This window comes from Balaenoptera physalus, assembly GCF_965194825.1.
Source record: "Balaenoptera physalus genome assembly, chromosome: 1".
NCBI classification, from domain to species: Eukaryota; Metazoa; Chordata; class Mammalia; order Artiodactyla; family Balaenopteridae; genus Balaenoptera; species Balaenoptera physalus.
Genome location: NC_138882.1, coordinates 19,681,048 through 19,707,904, shown reverse-complemented (window position 1 = coordinate 19,707,904; position 26,857 = coordinate 19,681,048). Strand labels below are relative to the sequence as shown.

At 37.5% G+C, this 26,857-nt stretch overlaps 1 protein-coding gene and 1 long non-coding RNA gene across 2 annotated transcripts in view; one reads left to right on the top strand and one right to left on the bottom strand.

Annotated features, from left to right (window-relative positions):
* LOC309644669 overlaps window positions 1-26,857 on the bottom strand; it is a 546,086-nt gene that overhangs the window by 106,542 nt on the left and 412,687 nt on the right. The window lies entirely within an intron of this gene.
* RAB3GAP2 (RAB3 GTPase activating non-catalytic protein subunit 2) overlaps window positions 1-26,857 on the top strand; it is a 92,363-nt gene that overhangs the window by 3,034 nt on the left and 62,472 nt on the right. The window contains exon 2 of the mRNA XM_082426144.1: window positions 15,589-15,650. Coding sequence (XP_082282270.1) covers window positions 15,589-15,650 — 62 coding nt within the window. The remainder of the gene's footprint in view (window positions 1-15,588; window positions 15,651-26,857) is intronic.

Sequence of the window (26,857 nt, the reverse complement as noted above, 5' to 3'; positions counted from 1 at the left end):
TCTTTATCCATTCATCTGTCAGTGGACATTTAGATTGTTTCCATGTCTTGGCTATTGTAGGTAGTGCTGCTATGAACATAGGGGTGCACGTATCTTTTCAAATTATAGTTTTGTCTGGGTAAATGCCCAGGAGTGGGATTGCTGGATCATATGGCAACTCTATGTTTAGTTTTTTGAGGAACCTCCATACTGTTTTCCATAGTGGCTGCCCCAATTTACATTCCCACCAACAGTGTAGGAGGGTTTCTTTTTCTCCACACCCTCTCCAGCATTTATTATTTGTAGACTTTTTAATGGTTTCATGTAATTTGTAGACATTTTAATGGTTTCTTATAGTTAGTTACCAAAAGCAGTCAGAGTGAACTTTTAAAGACATAATTTAATCATAACAGTCCTCTCTCTGTAACCCTCTTTGTCTTTCAATTGCACTTAATATAAAATCCGAAGTTCTCAAATGGCTTACAAGGCCCTTGAGGCCCTGCTTCCTGCCACTTCTTGCACCTCATACTCTTCTCCCCTCACTTCTTACGCTTCAAACACACTTTTTGGTTGTTAAACCAGTCAAGCCCATTCGTGCCTGAGGCCTTTGCCCTTGCTCTTGTCCCTGCGTTGGATATTCTGTGCAGATCCTTGCGTGCTCGGTGCATCTTGTTCAAGTCTCAACATCTCAGGGAGGCCTTTTCTGACCATCTAATCTAAAACAGTCACCCCTACTCCCTTGTTCTCATTTGTTACTCGAAATCATTTCATCTTGTTTATTTTTCATCACCAAGTCTATACTGTCCAGTATGGGAGTCTCTAGCCAGAACTAGCTGTTGAAATGTGGCAAGCGCTACTGAGGAACTGAATTTTTAGTTTTAGTTAATTTTAATTAATTTAAATTTAAATAGTCAGATATGGCTAGTGGCTACCACATTGTATGGCACATTTATAAATGCTAAAAGTTAGGCACCAACAGATTGAATACTTGTCCAAGGTCACACAATGAAGGGTAGCCTTAGGCTATGAACTTGATCCAGGCATTTGGGAATATAGTCATGCCCCAAACATCTAGATTAATTCATAATATGCCTATGGGTTTGCAAATATGATTTAATTTATTACCCTTTTAAATAAAATCATAGCATATGTATGTTGGTATTATTGTGGCTACCAGCAATTCAAGCAGAAAAAAAATGGAGAAAGAACCTCTTAACCGGTGAGCCCCTTTGCCAAATCTGTATTTTACAGTTAGAATGGTGCTTTAATTCAGAAATGAAAATCAGAAAAATAGCTTGTCCTATTGTAGATGGTTTACTTGGAATTCTTGAAATGACTAGGACTACAGATTTCAGTAATCACTCCAGGCCATCTTTTACAAAACATCAGGCTTTGTAAAGAGCTCATCATTAAGAAAACCTGAACCTAAACTTTTGTGAGGGTGAAAATTTAGAGTAAAAATGAAGTTATGGTGGTGTTTGGCTTTGCTTTTCTTCACTTTATTAGTGTTGTAAATGATTACTTTATTGGGAAGTAGAAATCATGAGATCATTTTATTTAGCTTATATAGTTTTAATTTCTTTAATTTCTTCTTCTTTAATTTTAATTTCTTATACCCGTTCATCTCTAGAGGGTATGTAAAACCAAAAAAAAAAAAAGAAAAGAAAACTCAATTACTTGTCATGATTTGTCCTAGGCAACTGATAATTTTGAAGACTTATCTATTAGTTTAATAATTTTTTAATTTTAATGTGGATAGCTGCCATTGACATAGACCTAGTACCTGGGCACCCAGATCTCAATACTACTCTTCTGTATTTGAATTGTCAGAGAATAACAGTATGACTTTACGTTACTTTGTATCATCAATTGTAAGATGAGACTGTCTTCTATTGCTTTAAAAGAGGTCTTGAACCCTACTATTTCCCAGTGTTTACATTAGTGATAAATATTTATAATTGGTTCTACTCAATCTAGTGCTGTCTATTTAGACATAAAATTTGGTCTCATACTTTGAAATTTTGGAGATGGGCAATAGTATGGGTCCCAACCTGGCCTACAGTGACATAATTTCCAGGGAGACTGGATTTCTATACCAGAGCCGTCTGATATTTATAATTGAGTTAGGCAAAAGAAAGGAGAGAAGGAAGGAAGGAAAGAAAGAACGACATGTACAGAGAGGGAGAATCAAAATATTTGGAGGTAATTTAGGTATCATAATATTGTGGATCTATTAATTTACCTAATAGTAAAATAATTTTCTGTTGCCATACTAATGAGGTAGAGCAGCTTTCCCTCTTGCCTCTTTTATCAGAAAGATAGAAGAAGATAAAGCATACAGAGAATTACCTTGGAGTCATCAATTAAAGTCACGTTTTTGTCCAATCACTGAGAAAAGTATGCTTTTTAGGATAACCTAAAATCATGGAATCACTTTGGGATATTATAAATGGTGTAAAGTACCCACTTTTTTATACTGAGTGAAAATGCTTTCTTTTGTTTGTGACCATAGTGGGGAGAGAAAAGTAATCTGAAAGTAGAATATTTATAGGAATTTCAGAAAATTTATAGAGGTATTGGATTTCATTAGCTATTTAAAATTGGAAGAGGATCTTAGAGATAAATTTTTGTCAGTGACAAAACTGACACATGAACAGTCTAATTCCTTTATTCAGCTAATATTTATTGAGCACCTACTGTGTACAAAGTAGTCTTAAAGGTAAATAAAATAGGTCCCTCTCCTAAAGGAGTGTTCAGCCAGTAAATGAGTGTTAGAGGTGTTATGCTATAATTTGACACGTGATAGTTGGAGAATGAAGGAGTGTTAGTTCACGCTGTTTAGGGGACTCAGGAAAGTCTTCAAGAGGAACTGTTATTTTCACCATGTCTTAATAGTTTAATAGAGGTTCATCAGGTGGAGAGAAAATGGTCAGGCAAGGGATGTGAAACAGCATGGGGTTCAGAAAGATGCAGATAGTAAATTCTGGTGGAAGAGTGGGATATGGTGGGATAAAGCTGCAGAGATTGGCAGAGGAGTTTAGATTTTATGCAATAGCAAGGAAGTAAGAATACCTTGGGGATTACAGGGAAATTTGCTAAAGTTTACTTGGGAACAGATAGTTTTAAGCAGGTCAGCTTCCAGATGCACCTATATAAGTGCCTACTTTCCCACCCTACCTTCTCCTGTTTACTAAACAAAGGCTCACCTCTCACACATTTTAAATATTATTATAGTAAGTTGCTCCCAAGGCATTTAAGAAAAACCTCCCCTTTAAGGCACCGTAAACTCCCCCATCCATCTTAACAAGAGACTTCCAAATAATTTTTGCTATTTATGTTTAGTAATTATTTGTCAACATTTGTGATAATGTATGTTGTTTTTCTCAGTTATCTGCTTCTAATAATAATTGCAATAAGTCAAGTAAGAAAACTTTTAATACTTAGAGCCTTTGATCCCAAGAAAACTGCTTTTTCTTCGTTCTTATCTGTTTTTGCAGAGAAAGTTTTGGACTGATGATACATATCTGTATTACATTAGAATAGCATTCTGTGGAGGAAGTGAATGGAAATAAGAATTCAAGGAGAAAAAAGGACTTATAAAATTACTCTTAGAGAAGATAATCATATTTTTTAAATGGGTGTTTGTGGGTAGTATTTCTCAGTAGTATTTAGAATCTACTGAATAAATTTAAAAGGATGATATAAATCTATATTGAAACATCCATGTTTAATATATCAGAAATTACATTTTTTGTGCAAGGGATACATATTACTGAAAAACTCTTTTGGGGTGTGTATAATCAAAAAGTTTGAAGACATTCTATAAGGCTGTCCTTCCCAATCTTTTTTTTTTTTTTTTCATCATAGCATGCATAAAAATGAGACCTAGGCCCTGAATAGTGAAAACAATTTTGAAGAAGGAGGAAAAAGTTGGAGTACTTCTACTTCCTAATTTCAAAACATATTGCAAAGCTACAGTAATCAAAAATGTATGGTACTGGCATAAAGACAGACAAATAGGATAATGGAATAGAGAGCTCAGAAATAAGCCCTTGTGTATATGATCAGATGATTTTTGACAAGGTGTCAAGACCACTCAATGGGGAAAGGACAGTCTCTTCAACAAATGGTGTTGGGAAAACTGCATATCCAAATACAAAAGAATGAATTTGGACCATTATCTTATACCACATTCAAAAATTAACAAAAAATGGATTAAAGACCTAAATATAAGACCTAAAATTATAAAACTGTTAGAAGAAAACATAGGGGGAAAACTTCATGACATTGGACTTGGCAGTGAGTTTTTGGATATAACACCAAAAGCACAGGCAACAAAAGCAAAAATAGACAAATGGGACTATATCAAACTTTAAGACTTTTGTGAATCAAAGGCTGCAATCAATGAAGTGAAAAGGCAGCCTACAGAATGGGAGAAAATATTTGCAAATCATATATCTGATAAAGGATTAATATCCACAATATATCAATACAAAGAACTCCTACAGCCCAACAACAGTAAATAACTCAAGTAAAAACCAAGCAAAAGACTGGAATAGACATTTTTCCAAAGATGTTATAGAAATGGCCAGTAAGCATATGAAAAGATACTCAATATCACTAATCATGAGAATCACCAGCTTGGCTACTATTAAACAAAAACAAAACAAAACACACAAAAACAACAGAAAATAACAAGTGTTGGCAAGGATATGGAGAAATTGGAACTCTGTACACTGTTGGTAGGATTGTAAAATGGTACAACTGCTATGGAAAACATTATGGAGTTTCCTCCAAAAATAAAAATATAGAATTACTATATGAGCAATCCCATTTATGGGTATATATCCAAAAGAATTGAAAATAGTGTCTAGAAGAGATATTTGCACACCCATGATCATAGAGGGACATTCATAAAAGACAAAGAGTAGAAGCAGCCCAAATGCCCATCGATGGATGAATGGAATGGGGTATATACGTACAACGGAAAATTATTCAGCCATTAAAAAGAAGGAAATCATATCACGTGCTGCAACACGAATGACCTTGAGGACGTTATGCTATGTGAAATATTCACCAGTCAAAAAAGATAAATGCATGGTTCCATTTATATGAGTTATCTAAAGTAGTTAAATTCACGGAAACAGGAAGTAGAATGGTGGTTACTAGGAACTAGGGAGAGGGAGAAAAGGGGTCTTGTTTAATGGGTTCTACAGTCTCAGATTTGCAAGATGGAAAAGTTCTAGAGATCTGTTTTATAACAGTGTGAATATACTTAACATTACTGAACTGTACACTTAAAAATGGTTACGATGATAATTTTTATGTTATGTGTTTTTAACATAATAAAAGTATATAAATTAGTATGGTAGTAAAGAAATGGGTCATAAAATGTAAAACAAAGCTGTTCATGGTGGGAGGTGACCTGCTAGAGGTTCCAGTAGTCCCAGGCCCTACTTGGCTGTCCTGAGAGCTGAGAGGATCAATATCTTGGCTCACCTGTAACCCATTTGCAGTTTACTGGGAATCTCTGCTATAGGCAGAGGGTAACCATTGGTGGTTTTAAGCAAAAGTATAACATTTCAAGATTTGAGTTGCAGAGAAATGGATTTGGGGTCTCTGAAAAAGGTTGGGTAGTTCAAAGCTAGAGGTAGGTGACCATTTGGGAGATGTTCATACAAGTCCAGATCAGGGCCTTCAGAAGTAAAGACAGGACTAAGGCATTAGCAGTGGTGATGGAGTTTGAAACTTGCTAGCTATAGCAGTGGCAACCTATGCAAAGAATTTGAGCTGAGAAACAGGATAACCAGGTTAATATTTTAAACACCTTCCTTTGTCAGCAAAGAAGAGAATGAATGGGAATGGTGGGTGAAAGTGGAAATGGAATGACCAGTTGGGTGGCCTTTGCAGTATCTCCCAAAAGGGGAGATAATCTTTTCCTTAGCTTGGTAGTCTTCTGATGTTATTTAATGGTCTACACAGTGACAATCCTGGAACTATAAGACAGCAAGTATTTTTGAGTGACTACTATGCTAATATCATTTGGGACTTTTGAGACCCTAAATGAACTTTCCTCATGAGAGGGAATCCTTGAAACTCTACGGTGTCTGCCATGCCATATTCCTCCTTTGAAAAGAAGACCAGAAACAGTCCCTTGAACACAGATCACTTTTCTTTGTATCATGTGAGCATAAGCCTCACATATAAATTCCTCAGAAGAGAGAATCTCAGGTCAGGAGAGAGATAATTACCCATGATCACATTGCCTCTTTTTATTTTTTTTAAGTATATAAAATCAGACGTATAAGCTACCTCCTGGCTACTCACATCCCACCTTCCAAATGTTAAAACTTTAGTATTATGCTGTCCAGTATAGTAGCCACTAGCCATATGTGGCTATTTAAATTTAAGTGTAAATTAATAGAAATTAAATAAAAATTCAGTTCCTCAGTCATACTAGTTACATTTCAGTGGCCACATATACCTACCTAGTGGCTACCTAATTGGACAGCACAGATAAAGAACACCTCCATCATTACAGGAGGTTCTATTATAAAGTGCTACCTTAGTGAGAATCTTCCAGACTTTCCGCTGAGACAATAACACACACATACTGCTTGGGTATTTATTTATCTATTTTAAATTTTATATCATGGACTCATTCTTGTAAAATGTATATTCTGGAGCTTTTTTGGTTTACTTAATTTAATGTCAACATCTTTTCAAGCTGTATATATAACTCTATAGCATTTTTTCCTAATGTCTGTGCAGTATTCCAATGAAGACTCTACCAGGTTTTAGTTAACCATTCCCCTATCAATGAACATTTAGATTATTTCCAATATTTTTGCTATAAGAAAATGCTCCAGTAAGCATCCTTATATATGCTTTTACCCATGATGCTAATATTTCTGTATGTAAATTTCTGAAATTGGAATTGCTGAATAATAGAAATTCACATTTTAATTGTTGATCATAGTTGCCAAGTTACTCTCAAAATTGGTCAGGTTCATTCCTATCCATGGTAAACAGAAGTGCCCATTTACACACTTACTTGTCATCTCTCTGTGTTATCAGTTTTTTTGACTTTTGCTCTTCTGATAAATGAAATGTGGTTCTTGTGTGATACTAAGATAATTATCAGACTTTATCTGTATTTTTTTTTAAAGCAGCAAGTAATAGCAAAATTGAGCCTGTATTGCAAGAGTTTAGCTTAAATATAAGGCAAGTTTTCTCACAGGGACAATAATTGAATATTAAACTGTTCTAATAGAGGAAGGAAGGAAGGAAGGAAGATACTGAATTGGTTTTAGAATATGCAGAAATTAGCTTTGGTGAGCTGTGTTTATGTACCTTCACCCTCATTTACATTCTCTCACATTATTTTATGCTGCTTTGGATATAATAAATCAATAACACATAATTATGAAGTGGTAGGAAAGAATTATATAAGTTCTATCTAATATACATAATATATTATTGCCCTTAGTGACTTCCTTTGAAAAATAAAATGAGTAGAAATAAGAATAGGGCATATTAAATTTCTTCAAGTCTACAGATTTGTTTTGTTTTGTTTTGTTGTTGCTTTTGTCAAGATAGGTCTAAAAGATTTCTTAGGTTTTTGAGCAAAGGAAGCATGCTTAGTTTTTAAACTTTAGAGCAGGAGGATACACTCTATTTCTGCTTAAAAATATTTTCAGTTCTGTCCTTTTGTGAATGGATTATCAGAACATTCTTCTTCTTCTGTGATACAGGAGGCCACTTATTTGACAACAGGAGTCATTAGAATTCCAGAACTGGAAGGGACCTTATAGACCTAGTCCGATTTAATCATGGTGTTTTGAAAGAAACTCCTACTTACTGAAAATGGGATGGCCTCGTCATTTTAGATTGCTGCATATTTTTATGTGCTGAAAGGAATATGCTCATTTGAAATTTATATTCCCATTTCCATTTCCGTAGAAATAGAAAAAGATTAATAATTCTGAGGCATAGGAAATTAAGCAACTTCTCTGTTCTTTAGTCTTTTTTTTGGCTTTGTATTGCTATGTGATGCTTTCTGTGCCTTGGCCAAGAAGAACCAACTAAAATTTGTTGCGCCCCTTGAATTATTTACAAGTCATAGGTTCTAGAGGTTCGTGCTCTTTATAGAAACAAGTACATTATCTCTGTTTTTTTCTTGTCTTAGAAGAACGGAAGTGAATTTGCTTCAGCGCTAATAAGATCTTTTCTTAGACCATGGAGATTAAGTTTTCCTTTTCCTAACGTTTAAGGATTTCAGTTTCTCATTTACTTTTTGATCTTGACATACTCATATTGGAAAAAGTAAATACTGTCAAATTAATTGCCCACTTCTAGAATTCAGTTTCCTTTGTAGCTTCAGGTTCTTGTTAAATGAAAAACCAGTACTCAGTTTATGAGGACAGACTGTTCAGAAGCAAATCAGAATAATGTATATTTTAAATTAAATAGACCTATGGAAAGCAGAAGTTGAATTTCTCATTTAAGCTTTTGTTGGCAGAATAATTCATTCGTTGGAAATGTCCCTAAAAAAGACATCTGTAATTTTTTGATGATTGAATTACAGTGTTTTCTCTATAGTTTGAAGGTTTCAATGACTATAATTTGTCAAGTGAGAAACTGAACAGTTTTTTAATACTAGTATAATCTACTCTCCTCAGGGAAAAAATTCTCTCCAGAGGGAGTTGTAGTTCCATTTTACTAATATATTTTAAAGTCATTGGTTTTATTCACTCAGGCAAAACATTTAACTTGATAAGGTAAGAACAAGAGTTTATGTTTATGTTACCAATTATTCTAGACAGTTCAAAATAGTCCTCTTCAGTGATAGGTATAAAAAAAAGTTAAGGATTGAAAAGTCAAGTTACTAATCAATGAAGAGGTAGTTGCTTTTTGTTACTGTTACTTGTAACTTCATCTTGCTTGTTTTTATTTCTCTCTATATCATGTAAGTTGGTTGGAGATCAGCTTAGGAATTTTATTTATATAGAGAGCAAGTATGATTCAAGGTGTGGTATGAAATAAGAGTGAAAGGTAATTTCAGCAGATGAGGTCGACTAACAAAATAATCTAAACTGGCAAACTTCTTGAAAGACTTAAATTGAGTCCTCAGTGCAATCCTTGATTATCTGTGAATTTTAAGGAAAAATGGTTAAGAATGTGAAAAGAATAGAGTTTAAAGGAAACTCACCCCTCAAGAATGGTTTGCTCCCCGCTTCCCCCCAAAAAAAGTTACAGATTCAAAACTAAGCAGAACTGTCTCTTGGACTTGGAAATGCCTTTTTTTTCAGTAAGTTGAACAGGAAATGAGGTGGGAAAGCCCAGTTAAAACATGAACCTTTGAAATATTTTGCTTATAGCTGATGCTGTCCTGATATAATGTAGTCGTAAAATGACTGCTTTAGGAGCAAGCATCTGGCACATGGTCATAGCACTAAAGTAACAAGACTAGGGAAGCATTCTCATGATCTATTTTTAGATGTCTCCAATAGGCAATATTTGCTATTTTAGCTGTTTTTAGTATAACCTGTTTTATTCACTATTGGCAAAAAGAATATTTGCATAATAGAATACAGACAGAATTCAAGAATGACGTGCGTGTTCTTTTCTCTCTCTTTTTTTTTTTTTGCCTTTAAAATGGTATGGTAATTTATCTGGGGACTCAGTGTTCTTTGTAATTATTTTTTTCTAGCCTACCAAAAAATTAGGTTGAAAGTCATACTTAATTGAATGAATGTGTTGGTTTTCCTTTATTGATGCAGGATCTTTTTAAAGTGATGACACAGTGTTGTTTTGAAATGTAGAAATATACATTGTATATGTGTGTGTGTTTATAAAATAAAAAGATCCATTAATCCATATCAGGCCAACTATTTTGAACTGTATTTCTAGAGGATCTTTTTTTACATAGTCAAATTCTGCCACTTAGACTTGAATTCAAACAAAAATACTCTATTTTTCCTATTCTTAATCAAAACTAAAGCTAAGAATTGTTTTTTAATTTTTTTCTTACTATCTAAAATTGAATGGAATGGAGAATTATCAAAATATATATATTTATAATTTTATATAGAAAGCTTATTTGAAAGATGGTTTTGATCTGGGATATAAAGTCTGAGTATATACAATTTATAAAACATAAAGTGTTTTTGTATTTCTCTGGAAATGTAAAAGGTTTAGAATCAACATTTGATTTGGTTACTGTATTTAAATATATTAATTTAAATCTTGATGCTTTGATCCCTATAAAGGGATATATGGGGAAGCATTTGGGTGAGAAGGTCATTTTATTTATATTCTAAATGGATATAAATATTTACTTCGTACTTATAGTGCCCTTGAAGATACTTATACATGTGTGTGTGTAAGAGTTTGCACGCACACACAATATACGTATTCCCTGTCCTCCAAGGCTTAATGGTTAATTGTATCGACAAGATGTACATTTATGATAAACAAGTTAACAATGCAATAAATGACCCAACGCAGTTTATAATTAAGTTCTGAAAGAAAAATATAATCAAATGCTATGGTTTCACAAGATCATTGGTGGGTTCGAGAAAACGTCATGAAGAATTCATCTGAGTCCTGAAGGAGAAGTTGGCTTTGGAGAGGTGGAGACAAATGGGAATGCATTTTAGTTGACAAATATGGGATAGGCAAAGGCAGAGAGTAAGAATGAGGAATGGGGATGCTGTATTTGGAGAGTAATCATTTTAACAGCCATTAAGGGTGTATATGTGCCAAGCACTGTTCTTGTAACTGTATCAGTAGATACAGTTGTTAACTCCATTTTGCTAAAGAGGAAGCTGAGAGGGAAGAGATTAAATCGCCCAAGGACATATGACTCTTCAGGGGTAAAGCTGGGTATCAAACCGGGCAACCTGATACCAGAGACCTAATAGTTGTTCTAGACTTGTGCTGTCTCAGACTGTAGCCAAGAGCCACATGTGCAGTGGAGCACTCGAAACACGTCTGGTCCAAATTGAGATGTGCTCTAAGTGTAAAATACGTGTCAGATCTTGAAGTCTTAGGATCAAAAAAAAACAATGTAAAATATCTCATGACTAACTTAATATTGATTACATATTGAAATAATACTTTGGCTATATCATATTAGATAAAATGTATTATTAAAATTAATTTTACCTGTTTCTACTTTTAAACTATGGCTACTAGTCAGTTTAAAATGGCATGTGTGGCTTGCATTATATTTTTATTGGAGACTGCTGCTAAAGACTGCCCACCAGTGAGTGAAGAGTCTAACTGAAGTGAAAGAATAGAAACAAGGGTGAGGGCAGGCAAAGGAAAAAAGGAGATTTCCGATCAGATTATTAGATTGGCATTGAAATTTATCCTTGAAGCTAGTGTTCCTCAGAGCGTGATCCGTGGACGATCTGCCTCACGTTTTCAGGATGGGGTCAACCCTGAAACTTCAGTCATCCCTAATTCATTATTTTAGTCTCTTCCTTGCAGAGATTTTAAGGCTACCTAGAGAGGGGAATCTGCAGAAGAGATTGTAACTCTGGTTTTACAAAGGCAATGAACATGGATGCCATTTTCTTAATATTCTGATCAGTGTTGCTGAATTGGACTTCAGCAAAATAAAGGATACAGGCAGTTGATGACAGTGTCATTTAAAGAATTGCTTTCTGGAGGTTGGATGGTTGCTACTTATTTATTTAATATATGGAGGGGAAAAAAACGCTTAAAATTACCCCATAACTTATAGCCTAGCCTTTGACTGAAGTGATTGCCACTTGGCTCATTAGGTGAACTGGGTAAATGCCAATGCCTATGTGATTTGGTGATTCGTGGGGTCTTTGGAATGTTTACATTGGACCCTGACCACCCTAAAGAAGTTGTATGTCCTGGTGTCCATACGCTATAGTACATTTTGTTAAATTGACTTACCTCTTAAGTCATACCAGAGCTTGGCACTTTCAAATTACCTTGGCCGATAGGAGATTTTGATCTATTTATTCTAAGTGACAATCATAATTGGATAACAAAAAGTAAATTAGTTTTATTTCTTCCTGAGTACATAGAAATTTATAGATCTTAAGGTTTTACAGTAAGTGTTCCGTATTGACATTAAACAGTGCAGAGTTCTCAAATGATAGACACATTGCTGTGATCATCCACAACCTTGATCAATGATCAGTTAAAATACACTGATGATGATGTGGATTGAAGAATACCATCCCTCATAGAACTGAATAAAATTCAGGACTGCCTGAACAAAATTCTGTACATGAACGGCAACTTTATCAGACATTCAGCAGCTATTTTTTCAGTATAAACTTCTTTTATTTTTAAAAGAATGTGCTTGACCTGCTTGCATATTTTGAGGGCATAAGAAATAACCTTGGTAAAGTGCTGAGATTCTGACACTTTTTAACAGTCGACAATAATAGCTGTCAAATAGCAGCCTGCAAAACAGTATCCAATGATTTTCAGCATAAGTCAGGAGGCTGCAAAATTTATAGCACTGGCACTGAGTAGAAATAGCCACAAGGGTAGTACCAAATTTGCAGATATTTCCGTTTTTGTTTTTTTTTAATGTTTCCCATTTTTAAGTTGACTAGAATTTGGAATGCATTTTCTTACAGGATTATAAATAGAATTCTAGACCAGCCTTCAGAAACATCTTTAACCTATCTGAGTCAGTTCTGTTTCACCTTCCTTTAACCTCCGTTTGTACTATGACCTCTTTGGGAAATGTATTCCTGTGATAGCGGGAGATGCCTGATTAAATATTCTTTCTGTCTTGTTAATAGAAATTCCCCAGTCAGAGGCATTGAGAAATGGGTAAACTGTCATGAACACAAGTATTTTGTAAAAAGAAGGTATTTCTCAAGGTCTTTCTCTTCCTGGATTGTTTTGAATTGCGCGGTAAGGAGATAACTGGGTCTCTGCAGGGGCAGGAAATCCAAATTCCTGCTGTCTTCTCTTGATCCTATGAGTCATTTGTGAATTGAGTCAGGTACTTTTTATACCAATATGGAAGAGAAATAACACATTTTTCATAGTTTTCTTTTGTACAGCATTCAACAAGGTTATGTGCATAAACTAAGCTCTTTGAAGGCTTATTTGCTTTTGTATCTCCAGCACTTAATTAGCACAGGGCCCAACACAGAAGAGATGCTGTGCTGTGTTGAATGAATGAATGAATGAATAAATAAATGAGTAGCTGACCTTTATGAAGTACTATAAATTCTGCATGGTCTCCCAAAGATTTGTGGTAATTTGATAAATATTTTAATAGCAATTTTAACATTGAATTGTGGACCTTAGAGTGATAAGCTTTACTAGGTCTTTGCTTCTCTTACGAGAGACAGAGCATTTTCTAGACTTGTATAAATGGGATGGCCTAGTAGCCATCAGCCCACAATAAGACAGTTGTTTTTGGTGCAGTGGAAAAATTAGCAGAATAAAGAGATTGCCTAACGGAATTAGATTGCCAAAGAGCAAACTGTAACTTTCCAAGTTACAAAAAAAATTTACAGGTCTGAATATCAAGGGAATACTTCCCTTTTAAAATAATAAATATCTTGCTTTTGACCTTATTTGCAAGCCCCACTATTTCCTAATCTCATCCTTCATAAGCCGTAGGAGTAAGTATAGCAGAATACTTGCTAGCATGGGCTTTGGAATTCAGGCAGACCTGAGTTCAAACCCCATTCCGACACTTAATCCCCTGTCATCTTGGTAGAGTTAAGTAAACGAGGTAATCTGTATTTCTCATTGTAAAAAGGGGGTGATAAAGGATCCTTGTCATGCTTATGTGAATTAGTGTCTATAAAGCATTTAAGCATATAGAAATGCTGAATAATGTTAGTTGTTATGTGATAACCTCTATCTGAAAATGGCATTTTTTGCCTCTGCCTTTGAAAAGTTCCTAGCCACTTTTTAAAGACTCACTTGAAGATGACTCCTCGCTGTATTTTTTCATCTCTCTCACCACCTCATCTGAGTTCCCATAGTAGTCGATAACAGCACTCACCATGGCTGTTACATATTTATTTCTCTCCTACACTAGATCACACATTCTTTAAAGAAAAGGAGTTCATATGTTTGTATTTCTCTGTGTTTCTCCTACAGGGTTTGGCATGTGGTATTTAACAGAACATTTGTTAAATTGTTTAATTGATGTGTATATGGAAATCTTCTGTAAGTTGTAAAGTGTTAATCAAATGATTAGTACGATTTTAGGACTTAATACATGCCTAGCAGTGTGCTTGGCACATTAGAAAGTAGTTATTTGGTGTTTAAGTGCCAAAGATGGGAATATTACCACAAAGCTAATTGAGCAATGATTCCAAGTACCAGACTGTAACATTTTTTATCATCTAATATGTAATTGACTTCAGCAACTTTTGAAACCTCGTAGGTTAGTGGACGTTCTATTTGCTTCCTTCCTGCCGTCAGCATCCTAGATAACAGGTTCAGTCCCATCTTTTAAGTTGATTCTTCCCCCAGAATTTTGAAGCTGATTGGTTTAAATACAGTATTTTATTTATATTTTGTAGTATTTTGATAGCTAAATACTGATGACTAGCATTGAGAACTTATCACGTGTCAGGCGCTGAGGACTTCAGTGTGCTGCCTGGTTTAAACGCTCGCAGCAACCCCACTAGGTACTGTCGTTTTCCATGATGTTATGGTAAGAGAACTAAAACTTATAGATACAGGGTAACTTGCTCCAGGTCACAGAGCTGGTAAGTGCTGGATCCAGGTTGTGAACCTAGGTAATCTTGATTCTGGGGCCTAAACTTATAATTAGGCAACTGCCTGCTCTTTTCACATTTTGGGGGAACTTTTTTTTTTTTTAATTTAATTTGAGGTGATACATATAAAGTATACTGTTTGTTTCAGAGTAGTTCCTTTAAAAATTATAGTTTCATTCCTTCTCTTCTGATACGATGTGAGATAAATTCAAAGATAATTATATAAAAATGAGTAACACGAGCATTGTAAGGGATCATACTATCCAAACCAATTTTGGGATTTTTAATTCCCTGTTGCAATGTTGGTTGAACATCTTATTTTACTCCAAGAGGGTGTTCTCACATATAAGAAATCACAGAGTATCAGGAAATGGTGGTGAATAGTAGACCTATCTGGTTTCAAAATTCAGTTTTCTTTATCTTTGATACCTTGTCTTACTAAAACACTTTTAAAGATATCTGTGTGGAATTTTAGGTGTGTTTTTGGTCACTGTGCATATTTAACTTGTCTGATGTCTTAAGTAACAAATATTTGTCATTTTAAGATTCTTTTAAAGACATGTTTGCAGTTTGATTTAAATGTAAATAAACTTGATGTCCAGTATCTTAAGGTCCAAATAACCTGCACACTTTTACATAGATTTGGAAATTCAGGTCAAATGCTTCCCGGTTATTATTACATAGAGCAAAATCCTGATCTAGTATAGTTTACCATTGTTTTCTTCCTTAATATGAACATTATATTTATATAATATTTATTATATATCGGGGGTTGATTCTATTATGTTTAGAGGAAGTGTTTTTAAAATATTTTAAGCTCTATATTTCATGTAAGCACTTTTCATCTTTTTCAAAATAGGTAAATCAAACTGGGAAGATGATGGTTGGGGAGCATGGGAAGAAACAGAACCCCAAGAACCTGTAAGTCTTTGTAAACATGTGCATGCTTTTTGATAGTGGCATTTTCCTTTTGTAATGATGGTGACATATTTCAGTGTTAGGTTAACATTTTAAAATCTTTGTCAAGAACATTTTTGTGCTTACTTAATAGTACTTAAGTAGATGCCTCTTCTTAAGGATTTGATGACTTTATAGCTAAGTGGGCTAAATGGAGAATAGTTGTTTTAGGATTCTTTCCCCTTCATTAGTTATTCTATTAGACTCTTGCACTTATTTATTCAACATAGATTTGTGAAGTGCCCACCATATTCTAGTTGCTGGGAGTATAGCAATGAGCAAGGGAGACAAAGTCCCTGTATATGGTAGTGTATTTTCACGTATAAGTAATAGAAAGTCTAACCTAAACCGGCTTAAATAACAAGGACATTAATTAGCTCGCATAAAAGGAAGTCAGAGATAGTATGTACTCCCCGTTAGGTTGATCAGGCAATTCAACTATGTCATCAAGGACTCAGGTTCTTTCCTTCTGTCTACTCTGCATATACCACGTTGACTTTATCCTAAAGCTTGTTCCTCTCACAGGTTTGGTGGGGCAACATGTGTCTTTATTCCTGACCAGAGGGAGAAAAAGGCCGGGCCTTTTCATGACTCTTTTCCTTGCCTTTTATCTCCTTGGCTCAGATTGGGCCAAAAACTCATTTCTGAACTAGCCACTAGCAAGATATATGAGATTTTCATCAGTCAATCACATCATTTCCTGGAGCTGGAGGATAAAAGGGTCAGCTTCTCCTGAGGCCCGCGGCTGCACAGGGGAGGAGTTGACAGCTGAACAAAGTCAGGGTTTTTTATTAAGAAAGAAGAATGAACCTATATACTGGATGGGTCTTAGCATCCCTGTGCCCAGCAGCTTACACTCTAATGGGGAGAGATTTTAAAACAAAAATTTTTTTTAAGATAGATAAAAAGTATCAAATGGTGGTAATAGTTACACAGAGAATTCAAATGGTGATGTGATAGCAAGTGATCATGTGACTACTGTAGATTGAGTGGTCTGGGAAGGCTTTTTGGAGGATATGACATTTAGGCTGAGGTTAGAAAGATGACAGGCAGTCAACGAGGTGCAGGTCTGGTGAAGAGCATCTCAGGCCAGGGCAACAGCTCATGGAAACGCCCTATGGCAGGATGGGCTTGGAGTTTGAAGGAATGCAGAGAAGGCCAGTGTGGCTTGGCAGGATGGAGATGGCTACAAGATGGGGTTAGAGAAGCAAGAAGGCCTGATGGAAGGCTTGGCAAATTTGGAGTTTATTCTAAATGCAATAGGAAACCACACCGATCTGATTTCTCATTGTTAAAGTTCATCTTGGCTGCTATTTGGAATAGATTGAAGCAGGGAGCAAAAGTGGAAGCAGGGGAGACCAATTACGAGGCTGTTAGAGTAGTTCAGTTGAGAAATGATGGTGGCTTGCATTAAGGTGGTATTAGTGAAAATGAGCAATTGGTAGATTCAGGATAAGTTTGAGAGATAATGCTAAGACTTTCCTATGAACTGGTTGTGAGGGATGAGGGGGAAAAGAAGAAGCTAGAACTGACTTCTTTGATCTGGGGTATGGTGTGGAGTAGATTAAACAATAAGACGTTGATACTCCCTAAAGCTGAGTAATAGGTACCATTCTTTTTGTCAATCTTTGAAAATATCCATAATAAAAAGTCTTTTAACACACCTCCCAGATACTTGGCTTGAGCTACTGGATGGACGGTGTGTCGTTTATTGAGTTGGGGAAGACAGATCTGGAGGAGAAATGAAAGAGTGTCATGTCATGAGCGGCAGAGCGTACTAAGTTCCTGTAGAGTTACAACAAAGCTCCAAGGGGAGATGAAGGACAGGAGACCATTTCAGAAGACCTCAGGGAGGATTGGGATGTATTGAATAGGGTGTAATGCAGCTCAGGGACCTTGGTTGTCCCATCACCTCAGCAAACAAACACCTTGTCTCTTTCTGCTCTAGTCCCGTGTCAATATGGAGACCCGCTTATACTCTGTGTCTGCTTTCACTAAGACTGACTGGCTTCTGCTTACTCGTGATGTAGACTTTCACAGCTTCTACTTCTGTCTTTTGTTTGTGGTTGTCTTAGATTCTTTCTTGTTTTTGTGTCACCCTCAGAGCTCATGTGAGGATTTTACTGAATCTGTTCACCACCTTCCAGTGTAGGATATTTGGGAGCAGGGGACTTAGATTTATACCAGGTCACCGCACGGGACATCGGCCAACCTGGTAGTGCCGCCCTCTGGTCAGGCGTCCATCAGCAGTCAGTGTGAGCTGTGGCAGGAATGGGGAGGTGCCGAGGGTGTTGGATGGGAGGGGTAAGTATTGAAAGGGTTGGAGCCTCTGCGGGATTCCATGTGAGTAAACCTCTCAGGAGGGCATGTGCTTTGAGAATTTCTCAGAAATGGGTAGTGTAAGTGGCAGCAACCTCGCAGTTACTTTTAGTATTTGTTTTCTGGACTCATATAGCTAAGTGACTATTGTGAGTAATAGGACGAACTCCCAAGTAAGTTGGAGGTTTTCTGGAATAAACCTCACAGACGTTACACATGCCTTCGTCATCTCAGAGGAGCCTCCGCTGGGACAGTTGTTATTAAATACATAAAATAGTGCTGGTGCTGAGTTATGGTACTTATTTACAAGCCCAGAGGCCCTCATCTTAAACAGTCCATTGGTGCATAGTTGGTTCTATCTGGAATGAATTTTTACTTGTGAATGATGCAGTTGGGGATTTGTGTGTGAGGCTAGTTTTCCTTACAAATATCTGCTACATCTCCCCTGAAAATATTAAGGGGGTGGGTTTACTGATAGCATGTCACAGAGCTGCTTTTTGGCTTAACTAACAGTGTGCCTTCCCTAAGCTCACGGTCCCTCATGGCGTGTAACCCAACACAGGAGAAAATGATTGCTGCTGCAAGCTGGGGTCGGAGAAGCAGGCAGGCCTGGTGTAGAGCTTTGTGAATTTGAAGTTTAGTCTGCATGTGCTCAGACACTGCACTATCTGATTTCTGGTTTTTAAAGCTCACCTTGGCTGCTTTGTGGAATAGGTAGCCTCTCATACTCATAAAGGTCATGGGTTGGTTTATTTTACAGTATTTCATTTTGATGTTCCACTGTTTCAGCTGATTCTGGGTGACGTGGGCAATGAAAGCCTAGTTAGAATGTGTAAGTGTTATCAGGCCTCCTTTAAATCTGACCTGTAAAGTATGTTGTCTTCTCTTTATTGGCAAGGAGATCCTAAATCTTGGGATGACATATCGTAACTGTTTCAGTTAAAAGCTGAAGTATGCTTCTACTCATTCTGAAAACACATGAAATTACTTACATGTGGAATATTTTTTCATTCGGATAAAATTTGAATATTTACAAGTGGCCCTCAGGGATGAGGGAGGCTTGTTGTTCTGTTTGTCTTGATAGATTTGCTCACGCTGTGGACTTGGCAAATGCAGCAAGTGAAACAGTATTGTTAGGCCTCGTTGACAACAATTTTGGGTGTAGCAATCATTCCTAACTGTTTGAACCCTTTACCCTGTCACAGTCTTTTGTACATGGTGAGGGTATTTGGCAGACAACAAAAGTGGGCCAGGACATTGAGGTAAAGAAGTTATTCAGATGTTAAAGTCATCCTGCAGTGCTTAAGAGAGCTTCTTTGAATTTGGGTCTTGTCCTCAAAACAAGACAACATCTTTGCCAAGGGAGCCTATTTGGTGGGTGAGAACATAAATGGCACTGTGGCCAGGGAAAAGGATATGACCTCTGCCTTACACTGCAGCATCATCCAGAACTTTGCATGTATAGGATCATTATGAAGTTTTGCTGGGAAACATGTTTTATACCAGGACTATTAGAAATTTTACTAAGCTGAGGCAAAAGATTTCTGTTATTTCTACTACCGGCTATGGTGATGAACAAGTCCAAAGGCACAGCCAGCTCCAGAGGCATGGCAAGAATCAGAGTTAACTTTTGGCGGATGTGTGAAACGCAGAAGTACATGCTCTAGTCAAGGTTAATTGGTGTAGCCACCTAGTCGGCATGGAGAGGGAACTTCGACTCTCTCTTGTCACGGACAGACAGGAAAACTCAAAACCTGCCTTCTCTCAGAGCCCACCTGGCAGGCCCTGTCCACATTAAAGACGAGAGAGACCAGGACTGGGAAAAGTGGACTGTCTTAAAGTCAGTTTATGGTTGTGTCAGGGTGCTGTAACTGTCAAAACAATGATAGGCTTCTCCATCAATTGCCACTGGGTGGTGGTTACTGTGACCAGCAGAAGAAAGTAGGCTTTCACTCTTCATTAGTCTGGCATTAGAGACATGTTGTGTTCTGGTCTGTTTAGGCGGGCTGCAGTGGTGTGTCCGTGAACCACAGAGAAGGGTACCTAAGAGGAAAGTGCAGTAGCCACTGCCACTGAATGCTGACCTGAAGGCCAACTCGCTGCTACTGAGTCCAGCGAACAACTGTAAAAACTTCAGGGTGCTTTTTATCTCCAGAAGTCTGTCAGCTCTTTGAGAGTAGTTTCTTATTTTTATGGCAGAAGAGAGTATAGGGCTTTTGTAATCATAGAGATTTAGTACCAGGGGTCTGGATAAGGCTTTTCTAAGGAAGGAGAAAGCGTCTTTCATTTCGATTCTGGGGTGTCACCTATAATGAGGGCTTAGGGAAGAAAGCATGTTCTAGTATCTGTTATCAGCAGTAGCCAGCCACGTCCAAGAAAGCAAGCGTCTGTGACACTGGTAGGCTTTGGAACTTTAAGGATGGCCTGTCTTATAGAAAAGGACAAACGTCCTTCTCCTATAGATATTTCATACCTGTGTTAGTCTGCTTGGCTGCCATAACAGAATACCACAGACTGGGTGGCTCAAACAACAGAAATTTATTTTCTCACCGTCCTGGAAGCTGGAAGCCCAAGATCAAGGTGCCATCAGGGTTGGTTTCTGGTGAGACTCCTCTTCCCGGCTTGCAGATGGCTGCATTCTTGCCGTGTCCTCACCTGGCCTTTCCCCTGTGCGTGAAGACAGAGAGCCGGTTCTGGTGTCCCTTTCTCTTCTTAGAAGGATACCAGTCTATCAGAGGGCTGTGCCCTTATGACCTCTTTTCACCCTAATTAACCTCCTTAAAGGCCCCATCTTCAGATACAGTCACATTGCGGGGGTTAGGGTTTCAAGCTGTGAATTTTGGGGGCAGGATACAATTCAGGCCATAACAATGCCCAAAATAATGGATCCATGTCAGGCGTAACTTTTATGTGTACAAGTGCAATGAATAAGGTTAAGGAATTCCTCCTTGCCCGTGAGTAAATACACGAAAGGATTGAAAGGCAAACAGAATAGGCTTTCAAGACGGAAGAAAAGGCAAAACAAAGATCTTCCTCTGTACTATATTTTAAGCTGACATCATGACAAATGGGACCTGGCTGGGGGAAATGGGAAAAGAAGGTTGTTGCACTACAACATCTACCTGTTAATGATCCTATAACAAATAGTAAATAGTAGTTTTTACAGTGTTGTAAGGGCTTTTAGTTGGGGTTATAATTTTTTTGCTTTGGGAAAGAAGTGGTATTTTGCTCAGCCTCATGCTGTAATGGGAATCTAGGCGGCTTGGGAAGAAGCTTGATAGGGTTTAATTTAATTTTAACTGGCAAGGCAGATTTAATGAGCTTTCCTTCATTGGTGTATTAAGACCAAAGGGTTGGAAGTATAGAATCAAGGATTTGCTTGACGGCGGTTTCTGGAACAGGAAGCACAGAAGGTCCTGGGTTAAGGTCCTCCGTTAAGGTCGGCAGCATGGAAATTTTCCACTTAAGAGACACCTTAGGAATGTGTTCCATCTGTTTTACAGACGGTGATATAATGCAGTTTATGGAGGCACTAATGATTTAGCAGATTAACAGGGAATGAAAAAAGCATGCTGGTCAGATAGAGGCCCCAGAGAAATGTTTGTTTACAGGCTGAGAAATAGGAGACAGCATGACCTGATTAGAGACTCTTAGAGCACTAATAATCTGGGGTAATGCTGGAAAGTATTTTGCCTTAGTTTAGTGTCCTTAGACTGTGGTGCCGTCTGCCGCGCAAGAGACGTAAGCAGTGGATTGGCCAGAGGCAGAAGGAGAGCACTTGCATTATGCCAAGGATACGCCCGAGGCCCTCCTGCTGTGAGGGGATGGTGGCCGCAGAGGGCCTCTTTCCTCAGGTGGGCTCTCATCAGGACTTTGGACCTTGGACTGTTAGAAACACTCATTTTGCCAGTGACTTTCCTCTCCACACTAACACAAGCTGGGTTTAGCCTAGTGCTTCTCAACTGGGGGTGATTTTGCCCCTTAGGGGGCATTTGGCAATGTCTGGAGACATTTTTGTCTGTCACAACGTGGGGGAAGGTACATCTAAGTGGGTAGAGGCCAGGGAGGGATGCTGTGAAGCGTCTTACAATGCACAGGACAACCCTTCAAACAAAGGATTGTCCGCCCAAAATGTTAGTCGTGCTGGAGTTCAGAACTCTTGGCCTCGCCCGTGGCTTTCAGTATAACCCTCCCAGCTTTTCTTCCTGCCTTTACCCCTTTTTGTTCTCTAAAATTTCTTGGCCTCTTTTGGGGGCCTCAGAACTTTTGATCTTGTAAATCAGCTCTACCTCAATTAAAAAAAAAATAAAGTTATTTAATAAATGAAAAAAAATAGAAGAGGGGGGAAAAAAACCCTTTGATCTAAATCTTTATGGCCATGAGTTTGGGTTTGGTAGATACCGGTGGAGTGACTTGCTAGTGTGAAAAGTGCAGTTAAAGGATTGTTTGCCAGCCAGCAAAGGTGAGTGTAAGCTGTTCCCCGGCCTTTGGCCACAGACCAGCCAGTATCCGGGCTCAGCCTTGGTGGCACTGTTTATGCCTAACTATGTAAGAGTGACCTATTTTTAGTCTCACTATGTAGTCAGTCACCTCTTTTCCTTGCTCTTGTTGATAGTTGTTCATTTTAGTTCAAGTCTGGACTCCTCAGGCATTCCTGCAGGGTGGCTCTGTGAGTTGGTTTTGGCTTGGTGATGGGCCTCTGGTCTTCTGCCAGCGAGGGAGGGACAGTGGCTGCCTGTGTGGGGTGGGGGAAGGGATCTGGGGACCTACTTTCAACCAAGCCTCCTGACTTTAGCCGCATCTTTGCCCTCACTCCCAGGGGGAGCTGGCACCAACTCCTAAGCCTACTGGCAATCTTGCAGTGCAGCTGGGGTTGCTTCTCAGCTTTCCTCGCTACCACTTTAGTGGGAGTTAGTTTTCCAGGGACTGTAAAATCAGTTACCACCTGTCCATCTGCTTTCTAGCCCTCAAATTTTAGTGGCTTTTCTCCTCTCCTTCTTTTTGTCTGTACTTGAAACAAACTCTTTTACTGTTGTTTTTAGTGGGGTTGAGAGTGCTGGGGAAAGTGAGAGTAAAATTGATCTGTTTAATTCTCTCTTTACCTGGAAGTCCATGTAGACTTCATTTTTACATATTGTTCTACCTCTTGCCTTTTCCATTTAATGTAATACGGAGGTTTTTCTGTGTCTGCATATATAAATCATCTGGTTCTTGTAAAGGAATACTAACTGTTTCATTGTATAGATATACTATGATTTATTTAGCCACACCCCTGTTGAGGGACGTTTTGTTTTTGTTTGTTCTTTTTCTTTTCTGTTTTCTATCACAGGCAATGCTGTAATCATCTTTATATCTACTATGCATCTTTGGTTACACATGTGTGTAGTGTCATGAATGAAAGTCAGACTGCCTGAATTTCTATCCTAACTCTGCCACTCAGTGACTGTTAAACCTTGGGCAAGTTACCTAACTTCTCTCAGTCCAGTTACGTCATTCCTAAAGTGGGACTAATAGGATTATTAGTTACAGGATTAAAATCATAGGATTATTAAGAGGATGAAATGAGACGTGCTTAGAATAGTACCTGGAACACACATAGTATGTGCTCAATAAATGTTAGCCATTCTTATTTTTCCTTTAGAATAAATAACTGAAAGTGGAATTGCTAAGGTTAAAAAGTCTACATATTTCAAATATTAATAAAAATTGTTGAAGCGTGCTTCCAAAAGCCTGCCCCAGTGTGTATTCCAAACACAGTATGTGAGAGTGCCTCCTTCTACTCTCTGTGTCACAGAAATGAAAACATCTCCGAGGTAATTGCTTTTTACCATTGTGCTCTATTTATTTTGTAAAAAATGAAATATTTCTCTGTACCCATATTTTTATCAGTATTGGGAAACTCAAAACTATGAGAGATGGATGTGTTTTCTTACAGAGGCCTGCTTTTCTCCGGTACTTTTTGAAATTGTTTGCCCCTAGTAGATTATCAAACTTTAATCTTTGCAAAATCAGAATGGTGTGAAATGCCATTTCAGTGTTTTAATTTGTACTTTTAAATTTATGAGTGAGGTTTGTCATGTTTTCAAGCTTTTCACTCAGATATTTTTTAGGAATGTGTACTGTTATCGTGTGTGTGTGTGTGGACACTAATAGCAATTTAAGGTCCATAGCATTTAATTTAACTATTAGCTCTATTTTGATTTATATTGGGTGCTAATTGATTCTTGTTTATTAGTCTTATTTGTCCAACTAGACAGTAAAGTTTTTGAGCAGGAATTGTTTGGTACTTTCTTATATCCCATGGTGCCTAGGAAGCACATAGATTTAGTATTTAATATTAAACAGTTGTTTCAAAAATAAAGAAGTATGCTTTTTAGTTTTGGTGTTTTATTGTAATTATTTGTGAAGTGAATTTTTTTGTGAGTAATGAATTTGTTTTGTAAAAATGACACGTTTATTACCGAAAATTCAGGTATTATAGAAAAATAAAAAGAGTAAGATAATCAACTTTCTAACACCTAAGGATAATCATCATTATTAACTTTAAGAGGTTATAAATGTAGGCATATTTGGTTGAGTGGTTGGATGAATGGGCCACACAGAAAATTCTCTAAAAATGGGGTCACACTATATATATAATTAAAAAATAAATAATAGAATTAATCCTACTTGAATTGACAGTTGAAATAAAACTGTAAGAGTTACTGAATTATCATTAACTTCCTCTAAGGTTAAGAAGAACAGTAATTTTAAAAATTGAGATTGAAGTCGGAGGTTTTTGTGACTAATTGTGTTTGTAATTTTTTTTTTCTTTGGGTTATCTGTAATCAAATTTGTAACCAGATTTAGAGCTCTTGCCTTGCCTCATTTTAATTTTGACAAGACCTTAAGATCTTTCATTTGAGAATTTTAGTCCCCGATCTGGAAAATGGCCGGGACCAGTACTTTTCATGCCATGTTAGAGAAAGCTCTAGGGCTCTGCAAAGGTGCTAGGTATAGCTTCCTCGTTTCTGCTTTTATCTGTATCATATATTAAGATATTGTATAAAATTTTGTTCGGGAATAAAAAGTCTTGCTACCTAAAAACATGTTTGAGAAGCATTGGGTATTATATATGCTAATAGACTAGAAAAAAGGAAAACTTACATGGCGTTATTTACTTTTTTGTGTTTCAAAATTGCTGAAGCACTTATGTCTCTTTGTTTAGAAAGTGTAGCTGACTAGTTTATTTCTTTGATTTAGGTAGGTAAACTACTGAGAATTACAGTGAATATGCTGACAGACCCTTATTTATACTGGATTTTGCTGGCACCACTGTTACGTGTACATGCCTGTGAAAGCACGATGACAGTGACAGTAAAAATTGCAAATGACGGACTTATTAACTAAAATTGAAAGCTTTGAAAAATTACTGTGGGCTACTTCAGTGGTTCTCTAGTCGTCACAGTAGCTGATACACCAGAGAACATGTGCCACTATGTTTACAGAGTGATAATTTACCAGCCCCTATGGTGGCCAGCTATAATTGAAAGACTGATTAAATTACTGAAGTTTTACCATCTGCTGCGTTGTGAAAGACTAATCGTTTGACAAATTTGTGGGCTTAAAATCAAAAGAAATAAATTTTTAAAATATATATTTGTTACAGCCCTAGTGTTTAGAAAAGACTCCTTTTCATAACCCACATCAGTGGCTTCCGTTATTTGTGCAGATTTTTTTTTTTAACATCTTTATTGGAGTATAATTGCTTTACAATGGTGCGTTAATTTCTGCTATATAACAAGGTGAATCAGGGGAGGGAGAGGCAAGAGGGAAGAAATATGGGAACATATGTATTTGTGCAGATTGAGAAAAAATGTTGCTAGTCTCAAGGCAAAGAAAAATCCTTGAAGTTTAGGCCACACTAAAATAAAATTATACATTCTCTCTTCCCACCCCGAAACAGGAGCTGTGTTTTAAGGCTAATGGATGTGTTTAATGTTACCTTTAGTAACTGGGTACGTGCTGGCTTTTGTGGAAAGCCATGGTAGTCCCTGGTGATGCTGTTTTTGTTTTTGTTAATATCATGCCTCGCTGCGGAAATTAACTACCTTGTCAGAGGATGGCATTATTTTAGGATCATTATCTTCAGGGGAGTATTGTTCATGGCTGTGGGCCCCATTATTGTGTGGGAGGTTTTCAGAAAAATCTCATTGGTAGGCAGATGCCCTTATGGTAGAAAACAGTGATGAGCTTGCATCTTATTGGCCAACGAATGTGTGCTGAGACTTCCTGGCACATTCTTCCTAGGCCTTTACAGCCCTCTTTCCTCCGTTTACTTTTTTAATCATTGAGGGGCACTCGTCTTTTAGTCTAGAAGCGGAGTAGAGCTTCTCGTCACCCCCTTCATTCTGAACGCACAGCAGCAGAGCAGAGTTAAAGGTGCTGTGGCAGTTTTCCTTATAGGGCCCAGCTTCCCAGGGCAGTGCAGTGTGGAAGCAGCACAGAGGTTGCCCAGGCAATTGAACCCCAGTGCCTGTGTCCAGATGCCTGTGTCCAAATCCCTGCTCCGTCTGTGTGATGTGGGGAAGTTACCTTGATCAGTCTCTCTTTCTCCATCTCAAAATGAGGGTAGGAATAGAACCTTCTCTATAGAGTGACAGTGAGAATTAAGTAAGACTTATGTGTAAAGCATTTAACACAGCGTCTGGCACTTAGTAAGTGTTTGGCAGATGTTGCTGTGTACATCATCCAAATCACTGTCGTCATTCCTGTCTCATTCCTGTTGAGCTAGGTGGCCAAACGCAAACACACATCTGGGGCAAACACTTCTTGATGGGCCCACTGTCCTCTGCTTAGGATGATGCCAAAGG